At 36.1% G+C, this 23,815-nt stretch overlaps 1 protein-coding gene across 3 annotated transcripts in view; it reads left to right on the forward strand.

Annotated features, from left to right (window-relative positions):
* The window catches only part of invs (inversin), a 202,741-nt gene that overhangs the window by 7,772 nt on the left and 171,154 nt on the right, over positions 1–23,815 (forward strand). For 2 of the 3 annotated variants that reach the window (XM_039737489.1, XM_039737491.1), the window contains exon 2: positions 1,852–1,919. The exons of the other annotated variant lie outside the window; for it this stretch is intronic. In XM_039737489.1, coding sequence (XP_039593423.1) covers positions 1,917–1,919 — 3 coding nt within the window. In that variant the 5' untranslated portion in view covers positions 1,852–1,916. The remainder of the gene's footprint in view (positions 1–1,851; positions 1,920–23,815) is intronic. 3 annotated transcript variants of the gene reach the window in all.

Consider the following 23,815-nt stretch of genomic DNA (forward strand, 5'->3'; position numbering starts at 1 on the left):
GATTTTGTTGGTCATATGTGACTAAAAATAAAATTGTAGGGAGCAAATAAAAGAATTAATTTAATTCAATTAAATTGCATAGATTCCTTAAATGATTAAAAAAACTCTTACAATATGAAAATTTATATTGATTATAATTATTATCCTAAATACTTTAACCTCCTTAGTGTTGCATTTTATTCCCAAAAAAAGCTTTTTTTAAATTTTTGGCATGAAAAATTACTTTTTTATTAATTCTCAAAAGTACAATAATACAAATAATTAATTATGAATAAAACAAATAATATGAAATGAACAATAACAAAAATAACAACAGTAATATTTATACTACTAATGATGCCAAAACAGTATATAATCTCAAAATGAGTTATTTGTGTTATAAATCTTAAAAAGTGAAAGACACAATCCAACATTACAGTCAGGACAATAGCAATGTGTTTATTTTTCGGGTTTTCTTTCCAGATTTATCAGTTTTTGAACAGCACACTGCACAGGTAGAAGTTGGATTCTGTTTTATTTTGTTTTTTCTGTTGGAGCCATGCAATCAATAAAATGTCTACCAATAAGACACTCTGGATTGATCCGCAATGTGCTTGGTCGACCGCATCTCTTTAGCGCTAGTGTGGACGGTGGATGTGCAGTAATGATTTGCTGTACAAGCTGGCATGTAAAGTTTGCATGAAATAAAGCTTTTTGTTTGTATAATACAAATGCATTCCAAATGCACTGTTCCACCAAATGACAAAATATCTTTGTAGTATTTTGTTGCCTCCACATAATGGGATAGAAAGTCAGTTCTTAATCTGCACAATTTACACTGCCCATTGTGTTATTATAGCCGACCACAGCACAAAGCTTCATAATCTGCTTATTGCCTTTTGCATGTACAGTGACTGTAGCTGCATTATGTACAGTGCTAAGAAGACATATCTTTCCTGTCCTTCCATTTCAGCAAATTTTACCAACCTACTAGCACACCTCGCTGTAATTTAGTTCTGCCAAAGTCTTCAGGCATGCCATGACAGTTAGGATGCACTGTTCCATAAGCATCAGTCTTTGTAGCAAGATGTCTAATAGCTTTGGTGAAGTATAAAAATTGTCCATGGTTATACAGTAACGTTGATCCAGCAGAGCATCTGTCAAAGTCAACACCGATGATGTAGCAACACCGTACTGATTGTGTTTCGGATCAAACATTGTCCCTTTTCCTGTGTACAGAGCCGAATTCCAAATGTATCCCATGTTAGGTTCACAAAGCTTGTAAAGTTTTATGCCAAATCTTGCTCTGTTTGATGTGATGTACTATATCCATGACTGTCTGCCCTTATAAGCCATGAGACTTTCATTAAGCTGCCATTGTGGGCTGGAATGTAAGTACTCTGAAATTTACTACAATTGCCTGATATATCTCCCAAATTTTCTTCATTTTGGGTGCTGGATGGGTATTCTTATCAAAGTCTTCATTGTTGGTAAAGTGCAGATATTTCCTAATTAGTGAAAACCTACACTCCAACATAATTTCTACAAAGAATGATAGCACTTTTACTGCCCAAGTGACACTCGGGACTAACGCTTTTAGCAAGGTTTTCGCAGCCTGAGTAACGCTCTGGTCTAAGGCTAATGAGGTTAATCAACTTTTATATGATGTGTCATTTCTTTCCATAGTTAACCTGGTTAGAAATTTCACTTTAGTGAATTTAAAAGACTTACAGAACCATTTCAGCAGGTCAGCAGAATGTGTATTTATTTATTAATTTATTTATTAAGTAAATAAATAAATAAAATTTCCTCAGTATGTGTTAGTGAACCTAAAGCATACTTTCTCTTCCTTACCCCCAACAAAATTATTAGAAGAATGGACCTTGGACTGAACACCATTAAGCAGTAAGGAGTTGGACTTTCAAAGCACAAAATGGATGGTAAGCCCTCAAACTAGATGCATTGAGTGATCCTTAAATTTGCATAACTTGCAATTCCTCCATTCTTAGAAATATGATCAAGTTACTTGCAGTTCATCACAATAAAAGCATAAACTAAATATATGTAAATATCATTGCATTAAATAAATAATTGCCTTATTCACATGGCTGCTTTAATAATTAATGAGATCTGCTGTTGTTTTGCAGTTATTTGCCTTTTTTTTTTTACATGACAATATGGAAGGCATTGTGAACTGCCTAGTGACAGTACTTTGTGATGTACTGTGTTCCGTTACATCGGTTGCCCTAATTCCCCTCATTCGTAAGTCTGTTGTGTCTGTCACAATAGGTTTTCTCTAAAGGTCCATGTTCTTTTGTCTTTTGTTACAACTTTGGATTGAAAATAAAGGCTTCATAGATTGACTTTTCCTACACAAGTACTGTAATTTACGACTATAATATGACATTTTGTGAGAAGTACCTTCAAGTCTGCAGGTGTTGCTTAAACACAATATGAGTAATGAGAACAGACTTCCCATTTCAGCTTGTTTAGCTTTGGAAATTCATTTGCACGTGCAGAATATGCCTTGGTGCGCATGTAGGTTTATGGATAATCCAGTATGTTATAATGTGGTTTGCTGCCACCATTAGTCATTCCAGTCTTGAGCACAAACGCTTCATTGAGGACAGCTTGAAGATGCAGTATGTTGAAAGTGAAAATCAGAAAGTAAGAAAATTTCACCCAGAGTTCACAGGTGTGCTTGTAAGTCGACTCACGATTTTTTTTAATCCCTTGACAAAATATTTCCTTCTTTTGAAAGCATTTCAAGAGCAGTGACTGAAAGCAAGAACAAGCTCCAAGAGACTTGGTGTCCTCTCTTTGTTCACACTATCACAATGTGGTGTTAAGTGCTTTACCATACTTCAGGGATAGTATAGCCATTCTCTAAGGTTTCTTATACATCCCACTATTGCTAATTGTGAGAGAAAGTAAGAGTTGGGAGTGTGACCTGTTTCATCAGCAGTTAAAATCTGTAGATAAAATGAGATGTTTAGTTGCCTGACAAGTGGATGCTTGATGCTTAACTTTTTAAAGTCCAGTTTATCTGATTCCTGATTTTCAGGTTGAGTTAGAATTGAGTGCAAGACAATCCATTGCAGGGCACAATTGCACATACATGTACACTCAACCATGCCAAGCCAATTAGGTGTTAAATACCGGGATCTGTTTTAAGGAGGAGGAAGCTAGAGAACATTTTGAAACTGTCATGTGAAAACTCACAAGCTCTACATGGACAATGACCAAAATGTAACTACAAAAAGTCTCATGTTGTCAGTTATTGGCACTAAATGCTGCACTACTGTACCATCCAATTGCTATACATTTATTCTTGCAAACCATTTTTGCTTGTCTCAGTAGAATTATTCAAAGTGTAGTGCAACCTGATAAATTTATCCATCCATCCATTTTCCAACCCGCTGAATCACCAAAAACCCTTGTCTGTCTTTGCTCTCATTTTACATTGTTATGCTCTTATTTTGAAAAGTATTTATTTTCATTTTAACTCTTTCTGGGTGGATGTCAACTTTTGTCAACATTCAGGGGTAGAGGACGGTAATCAGCTGTAAGCTTTGACAAAACTCGCCGTTACATTTTAGTTGGACGCTTTTTGTCAGAAGGAACGTTCTTTTCATTGCCTTGACCTCGATTCCCTGCGCATGAAACGAGTAGTAAAGAGCAAATAGCCTCTAAAACGACATCGACCAAAGTGAAATACTAGGCAGACGAGGTTTGGAGATTATCACTGATTTTGATGCAAGTGATCCGGAGATGGATAATGAAAACGAAAAAGAGTCCCAGCATCAGCTGATCGGCCCCCAGCTCATCGTGGTGCTGAACACATTCATGTAGCTGATGCACCTTCAGGACAGCCGCTTACAATGACAGATTGCATCTCACTGCGACTGCCACCATTGCCCACCTTCCACATAAATACAGCAAGGCAGCTGGCCCACTGTGCATCCCTGCTGGCCGTCGAGAGACAGGCGTCTCATGCAGCAGCAGACGTTTTATGCTGATTTGTGTGTGACACCCTCGCTGTGCATGTTTTTAAAAAATCTTCAGAAAAAATATTCAGCCCTCAAAGAGTTAAAGCACCTTATACAGTAATGTGTATTCTGTGAAAGTGCTGTAGCGAATAAGGACTGATTGACTGATAAACAGTATGGCAATCCTAGCAATTTTATTTATACCTTTCTAGTTAAAGGTGTCTTAAAGTATGCATCTAAGATGCTATATTGCTAAGACCAAATTCTTAGCTAAATATCTTCATCTTTTGAATTGTCTTTGACACTTTCTAACAGTTCTTTAGATAGAATATGGTGATTTGTCTATGTGTAGAGATGGGGTTATTGACTCCTCATACTTTCATTAAATGCTTAGTAAGTGTACTTTAAGCATACCGTAAAACATTTTTTATTTAAAATTTGTGGAGATTGTATAGTCTTAATTAACATTGCTTTCTCAAGTGTGTGTCTTTAGTAAATTAGATACAGTATATATAATGTAGTATATAACTGCAATTACACTTTTTGATGTTTGGAAACATGGTTATTGCTGTTTAATTGGAAAAGTAATTATATCGCCCTGTGAGTCTAATTATTAATACCAATTTCTGCCAGATGGCTGCTTTACAGAGTTGTAGCACCTTTTACGGATGTAATTAGGCTATAAAGAGCACTTATTTAATGAAAGCAAAGGGCAAAAACCTGGTCACATGGGGCACACTGTCATTGGAATTGGGTGACAAGTCCTCCGAAGGAAATGCTGCACATCTAAAGTTAGTTTGTATTTATTTAATGCAGAGCCAGCCTGCCTTTTAATTGAATACATGATAATTTAAGAGACGTAGTTCAGGATTTATAAATATAATGGGCAAAACAGTGTTGTAACAAAGATTGGCTTGTACTGTGTTTTACTTTTAACAAACACAATGATATATTAGAAATGCAGTACAAAATTAAAAATTATAAAAACAGTCGGAAAGTACAGAGTTAAATGCAATGACCATAGTAAGTTGGCCATTAAAATGGTTACCTTTTAATTATCCACACATACTTTTATATGTTGTGCTCCTTTGTAAATAGAGCAGTGTATGTAGCATTATAACTAATTCAATATACTGAATAATTGTTAGATTTAAGTGTGGAAATCTATCCAAATATAAGTCAATGTTGTTATAATAATCTCTAAAAAGTATACAGATAAAGAAATCTTTTTCACGCTTCCCCAATTATAATTTCTAGATGCTTCCATTACAGACTCCTTGGCAGGTAGTCAACAGCTAATCCGGCTAATTTGGGTTGCTTTTGCTATTTATAGTAAAAGTATAGGCTTAGCAAAAAAAGGGGATGAACAGGACTTGAGTTTATCAAAATGTTTTTTTCTTTCTTTTTTTCAGTTCTGTTTTGTTGTTTATTTTTTTGGAGATGATGATAAGCTCTTGTATTTTCTGGTTACATAGTTTCACAACCAGCGAGTCTTTTTACCTGTAATTGATGTAGGGGTTCTTTATTTTTTCCCCTAATATCCTGCATTCATGAAATGGGCAGCAATGTTTTTTTTTTAAATAAGACATTTAGAAATATTTGTATTTAGCTTTAAATAATTAACTCTTTATTGTCTCCTGAATGTTGAAAGGCTGCAAAGACTTCAATGGCAGACCCAGAAATGCTGACTGCAGACAAGGATTTGACAGGAACACTTGTCATGTGACCTAGGATTCTGGGGTACCCAGGACAGTCTGCACAGAATTTCATTATTGTAACATCACCATCATTAACAATTTTGACATGAGCAGCATGAGGCTATGGAAGGTGGCTATGTATGATGACTTAAACCCAGCAGGCCATTATGCAAATCTCCTTTGCCCACCATAGGATAAAAGCAGCCTCCCACCTCAGCCATATTAGTTACTTGTTAGTTTAGTTATTCCACAGTGGCTGATCGAGATACTGGTCTGAAATCCATGAGAGATTAACCACTTTAAATATGTGATATACCAAGACACCCTAAACAGCCTTGCAGTCATTGCTTGGGAGCATACGCATCAAGTGAGTTTTACAGATATCATTAGCTCAGAATTGGATTCTGTAGAAATTAATGCAGTAAGATAATAATAAATAGTTATTTACTAATGTCAAGCATGTGCCTCAGAGGGTCACCTTCCCGACTCGTCAAAGGAAAGCACGACCACCCAGTGACACCAGGGGGCACGATCATTCATCGCGTTGTCTCCTATCCCCCAAAAGCCCAGAGAATCCATCCAGTGAAAGCAACTAACACCATCCCTTCCAGTCTAGGAGCTATAAAAACAGGAAGCTCCAGAAAAATGGCAGCTCATTTGGAAGACAACCCACCTAAGGGAAGGAAGTTTAATGACAAGCCTGACAACTTTGACTAGGAAATGTTATAATAGCTGACAGCTATATTGATATGTTATATTTGGCTGCATCACATGCTTGTTGTTTTGTGCATCAACAAAGTAAATGGTGTTGTCCAGTTGGAAACCCAACATTTCTTTTGGGTTATGTGGTTACTAGCGGTCAGCGACATGATATTTGTTTTACATGATGTTAAAGGATATTTTGTTGCATTTGGCTTGAAGTGAAAAGAAAGTACATGCTAGTAATGTTTTGCATTAGACTAAAATGTTATAAAATATGTTTATAATGTTCGGTTAGTAACACTGCGAGGCCAAGGCTGAGGAGGGACCCTCTAGTACAGTTCTGTACTTGGCCCTGACATGTATCACAGTGCCTCTCATCAGAACCACTAATGTAATTGTTAGTAAATAATAACCAAACCACCAGGGGGGGTATTTTCCGTATGTCGCTTAAATCATTCGAGATCGGATGCCTCATCTTGGATGAGTTAATGCCGGTGAAACTCGTCCGGGGTAAGTCTGTTTTTCAAACACAGTCGTGTAGCAGATTAGTCTAGCAGGATCTAATCATCCGAGATGAATGCGCGCACCCACGCTGATTGAAAAGCCCATATATATTGAGTCTAGAAAACATGATCAGCAAGTCTTTGATAGGCTGTAACAAAATGACAAAAGAAGGAGTGCATTTTTTTTTTTCACACAAGCGGAGCAGGGCCTTTTATTCGAAGGATATGAAGAATTTCAAGATTTAATATGCACAGAGGGTAACACTGCAAAAGCAGCCCAAGCCAGAAATGACAGCTGGCAAAAAGTGGCCGACAAATTAAATGCGTAAGTAGTGTGCATTGTACTTACTGAATGCAGCGTTTCATTTCCTATGTGTCAGATTAATTATTATTTAATATGTCGTAATTCCAGATAAAACGTGAGCACAAGGAGAACATGGGAACAGGTTAAAATCAAGTACAAGAATATACTTCAAACTGGTAAATATTGGTATATAACTATTTAAAGAATTGTTGACATAAAGAATCATATATAATATAAAAAAACTAATTTTAAAGCTAATAAGAAGGCAGACAAGCAAAAAACAGGTGGAGGTCCACGCGGTCCAGACCTAACCCCTGCGGAAGAGTTGGCTCTCCAGCAAAATGCCCATTGCCCTGTTTCTGAGGGCATTCCAGGGGGAAGCTCCTCCTCAGAACCAGTGGCAGGATGCAGTGGTCACTTCATTTCAGGTAAAGGATGGTCGGTCATTGCATATATTTGTCCTCAATGTGTGCCATAGGTATGTTACATATAGCCTTCTTTTCTTTCTTTTTTTTTTTTTTTTGTTAGGTCAGTTGCAGGGAATGTCATATCCCTAGAACCTGTGTCTGACCAACGAGATATTGACGAAGGTCAAATATTTGATGAAGACACTGTGTCTGTGTTTGAACAAACTTCACTCTGATCAGTCCCAAGTGCCCCAATCACATTTAGAAATCCCGGGTAATGAGAATGTTAGGCTGATTGTGAGATTCTTCATGGAACTGTGGGTGTTTTTGCCTGTGTATTACCTACCTGCAAATGGCATGAACCGCCTCTTTTGTTGTCTGCACACGCAGGTGTCCAGGAAACACTATGAAAACCCGAAATAAATATTTCAGAGCCAAACTGACTTTACGAATTGCCTGGCAAACTGCACTTTTAGATAGATTTTCAGCATCGCCTGCAGTTTATAAAATAAGTGCCGCTTTCAAAAAACCTCAAAGCAATGCATACTGTCTGTGTGGTTGTGAGAGCCCCACTTCGCCTAGTTCGACTTTGAATATAAGGTGCTAATAAATCTTTGAGGTACAATATTCCCCCTCGACTAAAGCGGTATCTTTCGAAAAAAAATTCCTCCAGGAGCAATAAAGGATCTTGCTGATTGCGCAAAACCCTCTCTATACGAAATTCTCTTCTTATAATTTGCTCACCGATATCAATTGGTCGCTCATTCATGAACGGCGAAGCCATGACTGAATGAATTCCATGCACGGACACTGATTAAGTGTGTGAACTAATCCTCGTTTACATAGAACAAACCATTTGGATGTGCTGCTTTGACAAAACATCCAGCAAGAGTTTTGAAAAACCATCAGATTCAGGATCATGCCAAATCATCAAAAATTACATCTGGCTAAACGAGTAATCCACATACGAAAAATACTCCCCAGGAAAAGTAAAATGAATAACATGATGATGACGATAATGAAAAGTTAAAAAAAAAATAACAAAACTACTAAATTATTCCCATGTAGCATACATACAGTAAATGCTTGATACATTCTAATAATAATTTACCAAAGTTAGATTTGTAATTTCTACATTGACCCCATAACTTAAGGTACTGGGAAATCAATTTTGCGTTATTAGGCTCAGAATCCAATTAAAAGCAGAAGTTGGTTTAAACAAAAAATGATGCATCAGTAGGCTTTCCATGCAGTGAGACAAACTTGTAACATTGATAGATTCCAATAAATTAATATACACATGCCTTTTGTTTGTTCGTAACTGTCTTCCCGGAAATTTTTGCTTCATTCTATAAGGATTGACAAATAAAAAAAATCGGTCCATTTGCTATAGTGACTGTAATAAAGCATGATATAAACCAAATAGGTACTGGTAGTTCTACCTAGTTATATATTTTTTTCCTTAACAGTTCTGAGCAGAAGATTTTAACATTGAATTTGATGATGATATTATGTTTGGGTTATTGAACTGAGATGAAATTTGCATATACAAAACGGCAAAAAAAATACTTATAAGTATTAATGGTTGTTATTGGAAACATGAAAGAATTCCATTAAACTAAATCTAAAATGTGTTTGATAACAGTCAGAATAAAACCAGCAAAAGGTCACTACTGAAACTAAAAGTGAGATTCCTTAACTCTTATAGCTTTGTGACCTGCTTTGTTTCTTTGTTTATCCAGAAATATGAAGGCTAAAACTGGGACACTGTGTTGTTATTATAAAGAAAAGAAAATTGTATCATGATACTGCATTGCAAAGCTGTCAGCTGTAACCAAGATGCCAGTACACCTGAAATAGAAAGGAAAAAATCATATCCAATGAATACATTTACAAAAAAAAACAAAGTACTGTATAGAGAATCCAACCATATTATGACACTCATTCAAAGGTCAGTGTTTCCCAACCTCGGTCGTGAGACCCCCCCTGTGGCTGCAGGTATTTGTTCCAGACAGCTTCTACTGTATTTTCAATTGAACTCCTGGGCTAATTAAATGATGTGTTATTTCGCAAGTTTTGTGTTTTGGGAACAATATATAGAAATTAAAAAACTAAGTTTGGTAATATATATATATTACCAAATTAATATATTTATTATTATCATTATAATATATAATATAATATGTATTATAATATACTGTAATTATTATATATACTGTATATAATATATATTTATTAATATGTACCAAGTATTTATATGGGAATAATGTATTTTTTTTCTTTTTAACAATATTTTCATTCTACTTTTCTAGGTGTTCTAATTGTTTAATCCATTATTTACTAATTAGTGGGTTTGATGCTGAAGTACTCGAAGCCTTTGATTATTGAGTGTTATTTGCCAGCGTGTCTGTTCTGCTTATTTTTAATTGTCATTAATAAGATACAATGAAGGGGAAAAACTGCACAGAGAAAGGGAAAAATATAATGAAACTAGCAAAATACCCGCGCTTCGCAGCGGAGAAGTAGTGTGTTAAAGAAGCAATGAAAAAGAAAAGGAAACATTTTGAAAATAACGTAACATGATTGTCAATGTAATTGTTTTGTCACTGTTGTGAGTGATGAGTATTGCTGTCATATATATTTACACACACACACAAACATATATATATATATATATACATATCTATACATATACACATATATATACATACACACACATATATACACACAGAGCTATTTCGTATCTGTGCAATACGCTGCTTGTTAAAACGGATAACTCCCGCTCTTACGTGCAAGTCAGCGTGGATATTATGAACTATCGTATTTGTTCAAGTTCTATTTAAATTTTAAATAGAAGGAATTTTTATTTAGTCGACAGAAATATCTTTGGTAGGAATGGTAAAAACAGACAGGAATATTATTCGTGAATAAATCAACTCAAACCTTAAACAACTTATAATATTTTGCTCTCCATAAAAATATATCCTGTCTAAATTATACAAGTTAGAAATAAAGTAAACGTTAAAAGAACAAACATTCAAATTTCTTTACTCTTATGTAATTTTATATAAAAAATAAACTTAGATTTTAAATATCCCAAAAGATTTTGCTCTCCATAAAAATATATCCTGTCAAAATTATACAAATTCAAATATGAACATGCTGCATAACAAAACCTGGAAATATAAATAAAATGTGTTCCTTTCAGCAATAACAAATCAAATCATTCAGTTGTCTTTGCTCATATGTCATTTTAGAGCTGGACGCCTGGCATCTTTTTTTGGCAACAAGTTCGTTTCTGTTTGGTGTGAGGTTCTGTGTTGTGGAGATTCTCAGGATGGATTGCAGGTGCTCATCAGTGAGGCGACTCCTGTGTGCTGTTTTGTTAGTCTTTATCACTGAGAAGAGCTTCTCACACAGATATGTGCTACCAAACATGCACAAGGTTCGAGCCGCATGTAGACGGACTTTTTGTTCTTCAAAGTCACCAAAGCGCCGTGCAAACTCAGTGCGCTCAGTTTATCAGCAAAGTGCGATTTGGGAACACCGTAGTGATGACTTGGTTCAACATTACTTGGCAACAGGGAAAGTGGGGCAAGTTGCACTGGTGCATTTGTGTCTCCCATAAAAGCAGCTTTACTTGAAATCACTTTGTGATTGTGCACGGTAAAACGTCCGCTGAAGTGTCAGATTCTTATTTAATTCTTCTGCTTTCTGTATCTTCTGCATTGCATTCAGGTTTTCAGGTTACCCTGATGTTTTGTGTCATAGTGCCGTCTTAGATTAAATTCTGTAATTACAGCCACATTAGCTCCACAAATGAGACACACGGGTTCAGTAAACATATACTCAGCCTCCCATCGGTTTTAAAGGCTCTATTTTCAGAATCAACTTTTCTCTTCAGCATCGTGTGAGCTAGCTTCCAATAACTTGCAGCATCATAAGCTAGACTTGATTAACGCGTAAGTGTTCGGCAAGGCAGCTGAAGCGCTGCATTATGGGATCTGTAGTTTATTGTGTTACCAGCGCTTCATATACCCGGCCATTAATAACAATAATACAGTATATAAAATGATCTCGGGCGGATATAATTACGCCGGGCGGATGTGGCCCACGCCCTTGAGTTTGACACATATGGACTAAATAGAACTTGAAAATATATATTTTTAAATGTGATCGCAATTCAGATAGAGTTGACGCAAGACTACAGCCTGCATGCCTCAATAAGTCATCCTCCCTCGCTCTTACTTTTTACCGTTCATCTAATGAATACACTGAGTATGGCTTTACCAAAACAATCATTGATGGCGAATAAAGTATCCATTATTCGAGTATGTAGATCGGGATATATATATACATATATATATACCCGTGTATCGCAGCGGAGAAGTAGTGTGTTAAAAAGCTAGAAAAGAAAAGGGAACATTTTAAAAATAACGTAACATGACTGTCAATATACAGTATTTGTTTTGTGAGTGTTACTGAGTGTTGCTGTCATCAAGGATTTGATTATCATTATTTCTTTCAATCAGGTTCGTATTTGTAGGATGTGTTGTGTTCAAGTTACATTCCGTGTTTGTCAATCGTTGTAAAGATGACAGGTTTCATTCATCGATTCGTTTCTTACTGCATCAATAAACAGCTCGTCTTCTTCTTTATCTGAGACCTGACACACTGCATGCACGGTTTTTTTACACTGTCTTCCTTTAGCGGACATTGACTTTTTCCACCGTGTGCTTTGTTTCCGCAGTAGCTGGATTTATGAATATGCTTGTATGTATAGACGCTTCATATTTTTGCTGCCTTTTCAATTGTGTAATTCGGTTTTGTTCAGCGCTTTTGGAACTGTTGCTTTTATCTGTGCACTGCGCCAGTTCACGTGAGCGCTCGGTGTACATGCATCGAAGTTTCCCAGCTGTGCTGTTGCCATCTCGTGCTATGTCCATGGCTGTATTTAATGTTACCTTAGTCCTGGCACTTAAAACTTTCTCTCGCAGTTTCGCTGAGTTTGTACCAAACACCACCCTGACCATCTCATCTTCCTCTGCATAGAGTTTGCTCTGCATGGAGTTTGCTATTGGATTGCCGCTGACGGACGGCCTTATATGGGCAGGCACTAAATTACAAACGCCAGCGGCAGCCTGTCTATGAACTTAATTTAAAGTGTAGGTTTACATCGTGCTTTGTTTCCGAAGTAGCAGAACTCATAAATATGGTTGTATATGTCACTTGCTCGCTTCTTATTGTTTCGCTGCCTTCTAAATTATATAATGCATGTTTTCTTCAGCGCTTTTTGGAGGTCTTCCTGGTTTTCTATGTACTGCGTGATTACGTGAAGGCGTGATGATGTCACACGAAACTAATTACAGTAAATGGAGAAAAACAGCTTCCAGTTATGACCATTACGCGTAGAATTTCGATATAAAACCTGCCCAACTTTTGTAAGGAAGCTGTAAGGAATGAACCTGCCAAATTTCAGCCTTCCACCCACACGGGAAGTTGGAGAATTAGTGATGAGTCAGTGAGTGAGTGAGTGAGTCAGTGAGTGAGTGAGGGCTTTGCCTTTTATTAGTATAGATCAACAAAAGAGAGTTAAGCATTTCAATCTATAGCAAAAGCAGAAATATATCTAAATGTCTTATGAATGTAAAAATCATGCTGCTGTGCTTTTCTGAATGTAGAATAAAAGGAAAAATAATATCAGCTAATTAAATGAGATCAGTGCTATCGGGTGTTGTCATACCAGCATACCACAGCGTACAAAATTGCACTGGCCATCATAGAGTTATAGAAGATATGACGGATGTCACTTCCCACATTAAAGGAATGCAGTTTCCTAAGGGAAAATAGCTTCTTCAGCCTTTACTTATATAGTTCCTCTTTGTTTCGAGACCAGTCCAACCTGTCATTAATGTAAACCCCTAAGTATTTGTTGGAGTGGACCACCTCTACACCCACTTTATGAATAACGACCGGATATTGATACTGTGTGGTGCAGCAAAAGTCAATGACCAGTTCTCTTGCTAATGTTACAATGCAGGCAATTCTGTTTGCACCAAAAAAAAAACTTTTCCACCTGACTCCTATACTCTGGGTTCACCCCCTTAATCAATACATACCATAAGTGCAGAATCATCTAAGAATTTCTGTAAGTGACATGACCTGGCGTTATATTTATAGTCTGAAGTGTAAGAGTGAAGAGTAAAGGAGATGTGACTGTTTCTTGTATTGCTCCAGTGTTGCTCACATCCGTATCAGAAACACAGTTCTTGAGTTTCACAAACAGCGGTCTGCCCAACAGATCATTATTCAGGATACCACTGTCTCATCCAGCTGCATATCTCTGAGTTTTCCCCTTAACAGGGATAGCTGGATGGTATTGAAGGTGCTGGAGAAATCAAAAAACATAATCCCTGTAGTGCTTTACGCTTTGTCCAGGTGAGAATAAGCCTTGTGGAGAAGATAGATAATTGCATCCACCACTCCAGTCTTGTCCGATAGGCAAACTGTAGTGGGTCCTGGTGGTCTACCACAAGAGGAATTTCAAATTTCAGGACCAGTCTCTCAGAAGACTTCATGATGTGAGACGCAAGTGCAACTGGCCTGTAGTCATTAGGTGAAGAGACGCCTGCCTTCTTTGGAACGGAAACAGTGCAGGATGTTTTCCATAACTGCACTTACTGAAACTTTAGGGCAAGAATGAACAGGTGACAGAGGACACCACAAAATTGGTTAGCATAGGCCTTAAGAACTTGAGGACTTACTACATCAGGTTCTGCAGCTTTTCCTGTGTGTAGCTTCTCCAGTTGTCTCTTTACTTGGTTTTCAGTTATGGGCAGTACAAACTGATGGTCAGAGGTGGACTTGCCACTTGATATTCTAGTTGATGTGGTTGGAGTTGTTGACGCTGTAGGGATGGTATGGGGATATTGGTCATTGGAAGAAGTTGGCAGTGGGAGGGAAAATCTTTCTATTATAAAAGGAAATTCTGTGACAAGACATTCTCTGCGATAATTTAAAGTTCCGTGAGAGAGAATTTCTAGTCCTGCGAGACAAGAGATTTTGAAAAGTTCTGCCGTCCTCTCAAACATTTACAACCACACACACAGTACAGTTATTTCTCATTCGTTTGTATTGTCAGACACAGTTCATGTGCTCTCAGCTCCTATAATTTTTTACATTTTACACATTTAAATTCGTTTATGACAAGTATCCAGTTTCATCCTTTAAAGAAGCTTTTCTGGACAGTATTTTTAGATATACAATCTATTCGTTTACTTTGATGTGGTTCTTTTTATGGACAATAATTTTATGTTCAAGATGACACATCAAAGACTACAGTAAGCGAAGAAGAAAAGGCAGCGCATCGAAAAGAGGCCCAAAAGCGTTGGAGAGAAAAGAATTCAAAACAGAACAATAATTAAGTGCAAATTCATAAAATAAGGAAAGTAATAATCAACCAGGAACAAGTGGAATTGAAAACCTAGCAGGTTCTAGCGGTGTCAGAAATAAAAGACAAAGAGTAGAAGACAAAGTAGAATGTTGTAAAGGGGCAGAGCAGTACTTTAGAGTTTAACATTGTCCAAATGTTTACATATGGTCATTTTTTCAGTCAGTGAAATAACATTATTAAAACATCTTAATCCAGTGTTATAATAATTAGAATACTTCTTTAAATTTTATATACTGCTTTTCTCACTACTCAAGGCACTTTTCATAGTGAATGGGGAGTCACTTTAACCACCATTAATATGTAGCACCCACCTGGGTCATGCGACAACACCAATTTTTGCTCCAGTACACTCACCACACATGAGCTATTAGGTGGGGAAGTGGCGAGGGAGAGAGACAATTGGAGACTGGATGATTAGGGGCCCAGAATGACCAGACCTTGGAGGGAAATTTAGCCAGGATATTGGAATGCACCTCACTCTTTACAAACCACAGAGAGTGAGGACTTCGATTTTAAGTCTCATTCGAAGTGTAGCTCCATTTTTACAGCACAGTCCCCCCACCACTGCACTAGGGCATTGGGATCCACATTCAGAATACAGGGCAAGCACCCCCTGCAGATCCCACCAACATCTCTTTCAGCTGCAACCCAAGCTTTTCCTATGATCTCCCATCCAAGTAGTGGCCGGGCCCGAACATGCTTAGCTCTACATTTCAATATCACTGAGGACAAGACAGGAAACAGTCCACACAGGGCACCGGCCAGTCACAGGATCCACTCCCTCACACATCCATGGGCATAATTTACAGTCATCAGTTACTCTGATGAGTACAATATGACTTTGGGAATGTGGGAGGCAAACTGGAGCACCTAGAGTGCATGTAGATGCATGGAGAGTGTGCAGAGCTCACACAGCCAACATCCAGACACTGGATATGAACCCAATAACAACTTTAACCACTAAATCACTATGCCATCCATTTATGTTAGTGTCAATCTCACGTGTGACCAAAGTATTGGTCTGAAAAGCACAAGGTCAGTGGTTTCATCATTGAGTGACCTTGAGTGAGTCAGTCCTTTATTTTCAGAAATATACAGATTTAATCATAGTCTTTCTGTAAAGCATCATGAAAGGTATTTTTTTATTACCAGTCGTGTAGTTGGATAAGAAAAATATTTTATAGTATTCCTTCAGGCTTCATAGATTTTTTTCCTGTACTTTCTGAAATAGCTTTGTGTTAATCTCAAGTAATGCTATTTAATGATGCCTTCTGAGTGGAATTCTACCTCTTAGCAGTGTAACATCAGTGTTTGTCTTATTTTAATTTGGAAGTTAATGTTTCATGTTTTACCGTTCATATCTGAGAAACATTGGAAAAACTCAGAATTTGCTTTGCATGGCATGTTGAATCAAGTACTGTAAGTCAAATCACAGAATTCCTGTCTATTCCTATCTCTGTCTGGTAGCATCACCACTCAGGGATTGTTGAGTTTTTTTTTTTTTAAATAAAAAGGGGTGAGAGCTTCAAATGTGTAGAAAAACGCTTTCCCATTGCTTAAGAGCCTTTATGTACCAATTTCCTTCACTAATCATTACATAGTTCCTCTAAATGAGATGCTTAATTGACTGAACAATGTGGTTTGAACTGAGCGGCTTATAAAACATCCCCTCCTCGTTGATATAATTGCCAAATGGCTGTTTGCTTTCTGTACGCAATTAAACTGTAATCTTAAGCTAATTATTCTCAAACAGTGCGATTCAGTGTTCATGATGGGACCTCAGTATAGTTGTCTATAAGCTTGTTCGGGTCTAATTGAATCTTGGCTTCTGTGTTTTATTTATTTATTTGTTTAAATCTGTGCATGTGGTCTTCATAGAAGTGCATTTTTATAGCAATAATGTAATTAAAATCTTTTGATCGCTAGAAGATCTCATTAGTTAGAGGAAGCTAAGTAACTCTTGTCTGCATGTCATAATATTTAAGTATTAAAAGCATTCCTATGTTTTTTACACCTGTCTGTTATTTACTGTAGTGTTATACAGTAAATTATTTTGGCCATCTGGCAGAAGATGACTCCAGGGGCTGTTTTGGGTGGCAGTCAACCACTTCCTACTTGGCTTGGCATAACTGCTTTATTGTTTGTGGTCTATTAGGAACCTCTTCCTCCTTTTGATCAAGCAGATTTTTCATGGTATTACTTCTCTGTAGATAGCAGAAAACGGACAATCACTGCACCATTTTTGTCCCACTTTTACTGCACTGTCACCTCACATTGTGTCAGTTGTACCAGGCACTTGCCTAAATAGTCATATTTCTAACTTTATAGGCTTTTGTTTTTAGCTTACATAATGTTTGGATTTCTTGTTCCTTTCCTTTTACTTTGTTTTGCCACTATGAGCCTTATTTGCAATATTTATTCATGTGTTTTACATGAGTACTTTCTGTGTGTGCTTCATTATGTTTATACTTGTTTCCTGGGTCATGTAGTAACAACAACATCATTTATTTATATAGCACATTTTCATACAAAAAATGTAGCTCAAAGTGCTTTACAAAATGAATAGAAAAATAGAAGACACAATAAAAAGTAAAAATAAGTCAACATTAATTAACATAGAATAAGTAAGGTCCGATGGCCAGGGTGGACAGAAAAAACAAACAAACAAAAAAAACTCCAGACGTCTGGAGAAAAAAAATAAAATCTGCAGGGATTCCAGACCATGAGACCGCCCAATCCCCTCTGGGCAATCTACCTAACATAAATGAAACAGTCCTCTTTGTATTTAGGATTCTCATGGAGGGACTTGATGATGATGATGATGGTCACATAGACTTCTGGCTTTCAGTCCATCAATGTTGGAGCATCATGATGCTTTGAGTAGGTGGAGGTGGTGCAGGCCGCCACCACAAAGAAACCTAAAAAGGAAACAAAAGAGAGAGTAGGGGTCAGTATGGATTTTAGAGCCACTATGAATAGTTATTATGATGAATTGAACATACAGAGTATCAGTATTAAGTGAAGTTATAAGAAGACCATGTTAAAGTAATGTGTTTTCAGCAGTTTTTTTAAAGTGCTCTACTGTATTAGCCTGGCGAATTCCTACTGGCAGGCTATTCCAGATTTTAGGTGCATAACAGCAGAAGGCCGCCTCACCACTTCTTTTAAGTTTAGCTAAAATAAAATTAAATAAGCTAAATAAAGCACAAATTACATATTTAAATCTAAATTATAATAGTGTTTTTATAAGAATTTCTTTTTACTTTTTTGTTTTTTTGGCAGGTTTGCTAAGGTTATGGGCCTGATATTTTATAATGTACATGGAAAACTTAAACCTATGGAGTAATATTTTGGACAAAACAAATAAATAAATAAATAACCACATAAATATGTGTTGTAATATATGACAATAAAAATGATATGCATTACCAAATAAATGTGCTTATTTGTTTATGCCTTTATTTAATTACTACATTACACACAATACAAAATACTTTTTAATCTGAAAACTATCATTTTTTTTCCTCATTAGAGTTGGAAGAGTGGGCTTTAGTGAGTTCTGTTTTTTGACTGGTGAGTTGTCATAGAGTGGATACTCACAGTCGTAACTTTGAACTTGCCTATGAGCCACAGGATTCTCAAGGCAAGCAAAGCACATGCCCAGAGTTTTGACTGTATGTGTCCATGGTGGACAAGAGTGCAAGAAAAAATTGGCCAGAATTAGAAAAACATGCTGCTTTAATTGAAGAAGCCCTGAATTCATAATCCTGCCAGGAGTATGCATCTGATGTGTACTTGATGGTTGATGATTTACATGCACTGTACGGATGATTCACCAATCAAAGCACAGTACAGTACTTGCTAGAGTCCGCCTTCTCAGAAAAAACCTGAAAAGTAAAAAGGCTATTACAAATGCATTCATTTTCATGAATAGTGTACAAAATGTAGTACATGAACTGGCTATCAAGAATATACACAAAACACCCAAGTTAATGATTGAAAGAATAAAGACTCAAATTGATTACTCTAATTTATAAATGATTAAAGAAAGTTGATGGCATATGACTGAATTATTCTTTTCTATCAAAAATAATAAGATAACTGATAAAACAAGAATGTATGAAAGTTATTTATTATGACCAATATTTGGCCACCCAGCATTTAAGTTTTGAACCACATGTTTTGAACTCTTTCTCTACTCAAAAATAGTATGCAAAGTTTGTTTTTGGTAAATCATACTAGACTTTTTAGATTGAAATCATCAAGATGATCAAGTCAGAAAGCATTCATGGGTATTGCAGTAGCTAAAGAAATTCATCATAATCATGCTACGCAATAGAAAAAGGCATCTTTTCAGATTTGGGATGCTCAACTTCTGAAATAACTTTAACTTTGTGTAATGATTCCTGTACCTTAAATTATTATTAATATTATTTTTTTTAGGCCTGATACCATGTTTTCAAAGAATTTAACAGAGGCTAGCATGGTGCTCATTTTAGTGTATGTGGTTTTTAAACCTGTCCACATCTCCACAGAGAGTAAGTACATATCAGAACAGTACCATCTGCATTTGCGCTACTTTTTTGCTGTGTTTAACTGGCCTTTATAATGCATAGATTAGGGATGCATAACACTGTCTGGGTTTGGAGCAAAAACTTGGTAGGATACTTCATTTTAAATGTGTTTTTTTCCCTTTGGTCTTACTTTATGGTATATCACATATACTGTATAAAGTAATGACATGGGTCGGGAGCCTGCCTGACTTTTTATAGTTTTAAAGATTTTTATTTGATGTTGTGAAGTTTGTTATACATCAAGAAAATTTCATTTTGTCAATTTTTTACCCCTTATGTTTTAATTTTATTTATTAACTTTTCACTGCATTGCTCCCACTACCTTCAAATGCAACATTTTCGTTTAGAAGAAAGCTTTGAGCTCAAAAGGGCAAACAATAAGAAAATGATCTGTAATAGTCACTGTTTAATAGGCATGTGTATTTTTATATATACACATCTTTTACACACACATATATATAATAATTAATGAAAATATAATATTTTTGCTTTGGAGCTGGAATGGTTGGATTTGGAGGCAGGTGCAGCTAGGGTATTAGATGAAACTTGAGGAACCATGCATCATATACTGAAAAAATATCCATTGTAGGAGATTTGCATGCACCTCTAAACTTTACTAGGATGTAGTTAATTTGCTGATATGGAACATGTTTCTTGGTCATTGTTGCAAATTAAACTTTAAAAGGTCATCAATCTGGAAGCAATGCTAACAAAATTAACTTGTGACCAACATCCTGTGCAGTTGCTTGCAGGAAAAAAAAACACCGCTAATAAAGTAGCCTCTGTGTAGGTGCTGAAAAACTTGATTGTTTTAGCTATATTCAGAAACTTCTTTTTTAATCTATAACCTGAGATATTAAATGTACACATATATCTAATTGTAAAGTCTGTGTACTGTGGTTTCTATTTTATTTTCATTTTCTATAATGATATTCCTGAATGTTTTTGGTCCTTAGAGGGAAGATTCTCTTTAAAAAGAGAATATATGAAATTACTTTATTTTTTTAATATTTTTTTTTTCCTGTTTTCAGCAACTGAATTTTTCTTTTTTTTTTAATTTCATTAATTTTATTGTAATCATTCCATACAAATAAATCAATTTTTACAAAAAAAAAAAAACAAGTAGGATGAAAACAACTTAACTCCCACACCTAAGAAAGAGAGCATGGCCAACGGAGTACAACTTAAAGCTTGTAAACATACCTAAATTGATTAGTTTAAAAGGGCAATAGAGATGAATGGAGAAGAAAAAGAAATGCTGAAAGAATTGCTTACTCGGTGCTTTAAGAGCTTATTCTAAAAGATTATTGATTAGATCCTGCCAGGTTTTGAAAAAAATCTGTACAGATCCTCTAACTGAGTATTTGATTTTTTCCAATTTCAGATAGTTTAAAACATCTGTTTCCCACTGACTTAAAAGAGGAGAGTTAGGATTCTTCTAGTTTAGCAAGATAGGTCTGCGTGCCAGTAGTGTAGTGAATGCAATCACAGGTTGTTTGTCCTTCTCCAATTTAAACCCATTTGGAAGAACACCAAACACAGCTGTTAGAGGGTTAGGAGGGATTGTGACACCAAAGCTGTCTGAAAGGCACTTAAAAATTTTGGTCCAAAATGATGTTAATTTGCTGCAGGCCCAAAACATGTGACCAAGTGAAGCTAGGACTTGATTGCAGCGTTCGCAGGTTGGATCTTGACCTGGGAACATTTTGGACAGTTTTAAGCGAGACAGATGTGCTCGATATATAATTTTGAGTTGAATAATTGTATGCTTTGCGCATATGGAGCTCGAGTAAATTCTCTGCATTGCTACTTTCCACTCTTTTTCTGATATATTAATTAAGAGATTTTTTTCCCATTGTCCTCTTGGATCTTTTTAAGGGAGGGACTGTAAAATAATTTTATATATTGCAGAGATGGTATCTAAATCCTTGAAATTGAGCAATATGTTTTCCAGCATGGAGGAGGGTGCGAGATGAGGAAAATCGGGCAGGTTCTATTTAACAAAGTTCCTAATTTGAAGATAGTGAAAGAAATGTGTAGCTGGAAAGTTAAATTTGGATTGTAATTGTTCATAGGATGCAAAGATGTTGTCTATATAAAGATCTCTAAGCAATCTAATCCCAAATTTTTTCTAGATATTAAAAACTGCACATGTTTGCGAGGGTTGAAAGAGGTGGTTTTCTTGCAGAGGTGCCACAGATAAAAGATTCTCCATCCTAAAATGCTTTCTGCATTGGTTCCATATTCTGAGTGAAGCACTAATGGATTATTAGTAAAATGGCAATAACTGACATTTGTTGGGGCACAAAGCAGGGAATATAAAGAAATACTGCAGGATTTTACTTCTATTGCGGACCAAGCCTGTGTATGTTCTTCTGTTTGTGCCCAGGTTTTTATAGCTTGTATGTTTGCTGCCCAGTAATAAAACTAAAAGTTAGGTAGAGCCATGCCACCTTCTGCCTTAGGTCTTTGTAGGGTCGCTCTTTGGATACGTGGATGTTCAACTGAACTGAATTTTTCTAAAATAAAAAGCTAAAGAGTGCACAAGTTCCTCATGACTCTGAACAGATTATATATTCTCAAATGCTCTTTTGCTCATTTTAAAATGTACTTATTATAAAAAATGAAGAATTTCAAATTATTTGGTGAAATTTATAGTCAAAATGTAAATACTTTGAAGCCGCTAAATGTTTTGCAATAACAGAAGCAGGGTCTGGTCAGTCCAGTCTTGGTGCTCACAAAAAATAGCTGTACTGTGGTATATAAAAGAAACTATTTTTGGTCTGGGGAACAAAGGTGGAAATACATGTGCTGTCTTCTACTTAAAGCGTAAATCCCTAATATACAATTGTGTGCTTGTGTTCTTTGTGATCATCATAAAGTTGTCTTATAAAATAAAGTTCAACTGCATGATGGTAAAGACAGGAGCAAGCAGATACCACTGCTTCACACTGATCAGTATCTAGTGAGGGTACTTGCATCTTTTTGATTACTGTTGAGCCTTCCTTAAAAAAAAAGGTTAATTTCTCTGTTTCCTTTTCTATAAACAGTGAGTTACAGTATCAACACTTATGTCCATTTTATTGCTTAATCCTAAACATCATCGTATGTATTGTAATTTAATGAGGATATTGTAAATGAAATCGTTTTAGGTTTAAAAAGTAAAGTTTAAAGTTCTTCTTTGTTTCTCTTTATTGTGTCTGTTTATTTTTGTTCATAGTTAAATCATTGTTAAAAAAATAAAAAGTCTATTTTACTTTTTCAATGTACTTACTAAATATACAGTAGTATTGTTTCTTTTTTTAAGATAATGCAAGATCTTCCATTACCAAGAAAGATGTATATTTCTGTAATATATAAAATTATTTTTTGTTTTTTGGGGTATTTGTCTGTCTTACATTGTGCCCTTGGTAGATGGTAAAAATATCCCTGGCACACCTTTTTGTGGCAAATGCTGGCTCTTGCGTTAGAGTGCAGATGTGAGTGGCAGATGTTGCACTGGTTAATTGCATTACTCTCCAGACTGTCCCTTCTCTGCCTTCCCAGGGGTGTTCATTACTCACCTTGCATCATCCTCGCTGTCAGCATCTGCCTACTAATTGGGTGTGGCACCTCTCTAATGTGTTGTTTGTTTTAAATGCTAATAGTTTAATCCCAGCTTATTTATTTTGAGGCTGAAACACCAGTGGGGACTCAGAGATGTAAGTGATCTTTTTCATTTCTGATGGTAAAGGAACCCCACCCAATTCCCTCGAGTGAAGTATTGGTTAAATGCTTAAGGGAACCTTGTTGTTCTAGCATCCTGCTATTTTATTTATTATTGCTTTCAGTATTATGGAGTTTATTTATTTTTATTGTACTGAGGTATCTTTCTGTGCAGGCACATGATGCCCTATTAAGAGTTACTTTAATAGGAACTACTTTATGAAGGATGATCAAAAAGTATTGGCAAGACCGACGAAGAGAAACACCTTTGAAACTTTTATTTTGTGACATAGTTCTCATTAGTATTAATTGATTTATTATATGTGTAATGCTTTTCTGTGTCACTCAAATTAAATTATTTATATTGCACGTTCAGTTTCTACGTTATGACAAACCTAGCATTGTTGTCATTCAGATGTGATGGTATGCCCCACAAAGGTAGCCCATTGGATTGGGTAACAGGTGGTAGCTCCACAGGTCCAGGTCTGGATAACAGTGATCT

This window comes from Polypterus senegalus, chromosome 15, assembly GCF_016835505.1.
Source record: "Polypterus senegalus isolate Bchr_013 chromosome 15, ASM1683550v1, whole genome shotgun sequence".
Taxonomy (NCBI): domain Eukaryota; kingdom Metazoa; phylum Chordata; class Cladistia; order Polypteriformes; family Polypteridae; genus Polypterus; species Polypterus senegalus.